We start from the raw sequence: 4,657 nt of genomic DNA, 5'->3' as shown, positions 1-4,657 counted from the left end.
AATTCCTTTTTGTTAGTTTGTTTTCGCCAATTACCCATGGATAATAAATTATGACATGCATGCTATTATATTTTGCTATCCTTCCTTAAAAAACTTAGTATTTTATTAATGGATGCAACTATACTGCAAGTACAACAGGCAGGACCTTAAAAAAAGTAAAAAATAAAGCTGCCATACAATTTGAGTCTGTCTCTTATTTTGGTAGTAAACGGTTTTATTTAACAGTTATTGAGGATTAATATTAAGTGAACAAGTTATTGAGGATTAAGCATGTGTCCCACATTAGAACCTTGCATTGCCTCTTCTTGTTGATCATGATGAATCCTATTCCCTCTTTCAGCTAATCTTTCCTCCTTCTCTAAGGTTGCTTGGGCACTAGGTCCATAAGCCCAACTGCAAACCAAATAGTAGAGTATATTAACACCACTCATTATGGCAAGAAGCCAATAATACTTGTCATAGTGACCCTTGTTAATATTATCTGAAACCCAACTCTCTTTTCCCCCTTTAGAAGTAATGCTATCCACAATGCTGACTATAAGAGAAGCTACCAAGTTTCCTACAGCAGATCCTAAGCTGAATAGGGATGCTGCAATGCTTGACATGCTGCTTGGAAACTCAGAGTAATAGAACTCTGATTGGCCTATTGCATTAAATGCTTCTCCCATACCACACAAAATATTATGTGGAATAAGCCACATTGCAGACATGTCCAACACTGCTTGAGGATTATCGACATATCCCTCCCTAATGGCTTTCTTTCTCCTTATACTCTCAACAATTGCCGAAACTACAAAGTCCAGAAAGGAGAAAAACAGTCCAATTCCTATTCTTTTTTTGGCACTAACATTAACTGGTTTTCCTCTAACTTTTGAAGCTAGAGGAAGAATGACACGATCGTAGACACCAGCAGTTACACACACTGCCACCATTATGAATACACCAAAAGAACCTGCTGGAATTTGGATGTTTGAAGTGACATGTCTGTCCATGGTTTTGGCTTGGAGCAGCCAAAATGAGGTTTGGCTGGTGCTAACTGACACCATGATACTGGTGGACCAAAGAGGAATAACTTTAATGATAGCCTTTAGTTCTTCTACTTGCTCTATTGTGCAAAGACTCCATTTATTTGAGGCTGACCCATCAGAGGCTATATCCTGTTCTTTGTCTTTGATGATGCAAGCTTTATTCAGAAACCTAAACACAAAAGATTATGATCACATGAAGTCAAATATATTTCATCGAACTCATGATCATTAGGGAAATGATTATTTTTACTTTCAATTTTCAACCTTAGTTTATCAGTTGGTGCAACAAGGGTTGAGTCCTTCTTATGGTGATACATTCCAGTGGTGTCTTTAGGAGGGAAAGAAAGTTTTCTATTCTTATAGGCAGCAACAATTACTTGGGCAAAGCCAGTGAGCAAGCTGTTGTGTGGTTTCTGCTTCACATAACGTGGAGAAATAAGGAAGAACAAGAAAGTGGAGAAGAACATGAGTGCTGCTGGAACTCCAAAACCCACTTTCCAACCAAAATGGTCTTGGATGTAAACTATTCCGGTCAAGGAAAAAATGACAGCAATAGTTTGAGAAACTATATACCAACTTATGAAGCTCTCCAAGACCCTCTGATTAGTGTTTTTTTGGTTAAGTTGATCTGCACCAAATGCTAAGGAGCAGGAGATGCCACCTCCTCCAATGGATATGAGAGCAAAGGATGAGAGTAGAATAGCCATTTGGGGTGTTGTTGCAGATCTGCACTTTTCAGTTCTGCAAGGTGGAGGCCTTGCCTGTGGGCTCATTGTTGTTGACCACATCAGTCCCATCCCCTGTAACTCAATATATTATTCCCCTCAGATTGAATAAACTGGATTTAAACCCTCGTTAAAAGGATCGTTTTCTTTATTGCTTTTGAGCACGTAATTTTGGGATAACCCAATATTCTTTGAAAAATTAGATAAACAGATTCAACTAAGAAACCCAAATTATCATGAGCCCACATTAAGGGATATTGAGTATAATAAAGTCTTAAATTCTAAATGTAGAAAAATAAAATTAAGGGGCACTTTATAATATGTTTTTCTAAACATGTTATATATATGAACTGAGTGATATCATAAGGCATTAATTCTAAGTTAGAGAATGTTCAATATTTGTTTAACATGTAAACCTATTTGTATCCTTAATCATATTCGTGTATTATATCAATACATTTTATTCTTTATGAAGTTAATTTATAAGGATTCATTTAGTATAAACTTTGTCATGTGTAAATAACAAAAATCTTATTTTTTTATGGAAGAAGAAAATAAAGATAATAAAAATTTAAAAGACATTATTTTTCATGTGAATTTTATCAAAATAAAACTTTAAATTAAATTTTAATTGAATGTATTAAAAATGGATTTTTTTAGTAATAATTAATCGGTTAATGTAACTGAGTATTGAGTCCAAGAGTCCAAGTCTAGGGCCTCCTTGTTTAACTCACAGATTAAATAGGTTAAGATCAAGAAAAATATAAACTCAGCGATCTTAAACATAACTTCTTTTTTTTTTAGCTTAGTTCATTTAACTTGTAGGTTAAATTAGTTGGACTCCATTTAAATATGAGTTTTATTTATTTCATATTTATATATAAATATATTAGTTTTTAGATATTTTGATATGCTTTATTAATTCTATGGACAAGACCACTAACTCGCAAGGTAAAATGAGTCAAATACAGGTCAATAATTTTATGAGTTCGTTATTTTTGTAAGATAACCCAATTCAACTCATTTAATAGTAATTCATCTTAATTACCAGTCTTATTAATTAACACTTTAATTTTGCTTATCTAGATTCGTTGTTAACAAGTTATAACCTCAATTACTCTTACTCTTTTTTTTGAAGTTGCACTTTAAAATGAAACACTACTTTTGAATTTAACTATAATTTTAAACTTTTAGCCACGATTTTAATCATATATACATAATATTAAAAAAATAGTAATATAAAAGAAAATTATAAAAATAAAATATAAAATATTTTTAAAATGTATAAAATAATGAAAGTAAAATATAACTTATTCTAATTAAAATAAATATTTTGTTAACTTCAGCTCAGTTTAAACATTTATAAAATAAAAAAATTTTATGAAAAAAAATATAATTATTGTATTAAAATTATAAAAATATAATAAATATTTTTTTAATAAAATTTTATTATTATTAATTGTTTATCTTCGGTCCTAAGAATTAGGACTCAAATCTCTAGGAGTTAAAATTAACAAAACTCTTAAAATAATTTTAAGTGTTGTTACAATACTATCACAAGACAACTATTTTAAAGCATCCTTCGTTCTTGGGTGTGCATCAAGTCACGTGATTATTAGTACAATCAAGATCCAAAGGTGTAACCAATCGATGTGTTTAAGCTGATCGAGAATTTAAAAAAGAATAAGAAAACAAGGATTAAGATATAATTAAGCAGTTAATTAGAAAGAACAAAGGAAGGTACCAGGAAACTGAGAAAAGAACCTAAACCAATGGCAACGAAGCGACCCAAATAAGAATCAGCCACGAAAGCACCAACCACAGGACTGAAATTGGTAACGGCAAACCATAAGAACATAATTTTGGTTGCTTTCAATATTCGTAGCCTGTAATCTCCAATCAAATACAATATCATGTTTGGATAAAGCCCAACGCTAGCCACCTTAGCCAGTGCCTCATTTGCTGCAATATTCATTTTTAGACACCCAAATCAAACTACGTACAAATTTTAGTGTTTGAAGTAAAAACTATGGAATAAGCCAAACCCATATATTTTATTTTTCTTGTGTTTGTTGAGCACAAAGTACCTATAATGAAAGGCATGGTAATGAAGCCACCCTTGCGCCTTTGATGAGTGATCATTTCCCCATGAACTGAAGCAGCTTCCATTTCCTTCTCCATGTTTGGGTAGAAAGAAAGCCAAACAAGAAGGGAATAGCACAAAATGCAGCAGTGGAACTACTAAATCTTCATGAAAGAGTGCTGCGGCAACCGAGACTGGAACTGTGTGAATATATATTGCAAGATCGAGTGGACTCTTGACCAATAATTTGTGAAAGAAAAATCACTAATGCATGGAAATTATTTTAAAATTTTAAAGATGCTATTATCTTAAATGGCGGGTATCACAAAATGGATGTACATGCGAGTGCTGCGCCAGTTAAGTAAGATTAACCAATAGTTTCATAGAACTATCATTCATTCATTCATTATTTTTTTCTTTCGTTTACCCTAATCATGCGCCATTTTATTGCTTATGGACACTTCTCGGTCCTTGTTATTCATTTATTTATAAATTATTTTCAAAAACTTATGAGAAACTTGTACTATAAATTCTCATGTGATAATAATTTGTTGGATAATATTTGATTAAATTATTTACCTAAATATATTCTTATAATTTATTTCTAACTTTAAAGAATTTAAAAGGTTATCAGTTATTATTTTTTCAACTTGATCCTTATACTCACGTAATTTTCTTAACTTTAAGTAGTGTCAAAAGCATTGCGTATTATGAAATTTTTTTGATATTATATCAATTTCCTTTGTACTAAAAGCAAATTAGAATCATAATGTTGTTTGTGAGTCATTGGAAAAGCGGACAAAAGCACCGGAGTTGCTGTT

At 31.8% G+C, this 4,657-nt stretch overlaps 1 protein-coding gene across 1 annotated transcript; it reads right to left on the bottom strand.

The window, feature by feature from the left end:
• Window positions 1–254: 254 nt before the first annotated feature.
• LOC113856013 (protein NRT1/ PTR FAMILY 1.2-like) lies at window positions 255–3,934 on the bottom strand. The gene is made up of 4 exons (XM_027487637.1): window positions 3,841–3,934; window positions 3,498–3,715; window positions 1,293–1,828; window positions 255–1,197 (listed from the first exon to the last, which is right to left on the bottom strand). The coding sequence occupies exons 1-4, from the start codon at window positions 3,932–3,934 to the stop codon at window positions 255–257; spliced, it is 1,791 nt and encodes a 596-aa protein (XP_027343438.1).
• Window positions 3,935–4,657: the final 723 nt, after the last annotated feature.

This window comes from Abrus precatorius, unplaced genomic scaffold (genome assembly GCF_003935025.1).
Source record: "Abrus precatorius isolate BTA unplaced genomic scaffold, Abrus_2018 Scaffold11, whole genome shotgun sequence".
In the NCBI taxonomy this organism is placed as follows: domain Eukaryota; kingdom Viridiplantae; phylum Streptophyta; class Magnoliopsida; order Fabales; family Fabaceae; genus Abrus; species Abrus precatorius.
This window is presented reverse-complemented; position numbering and strand designations above follow the sequence as displayed.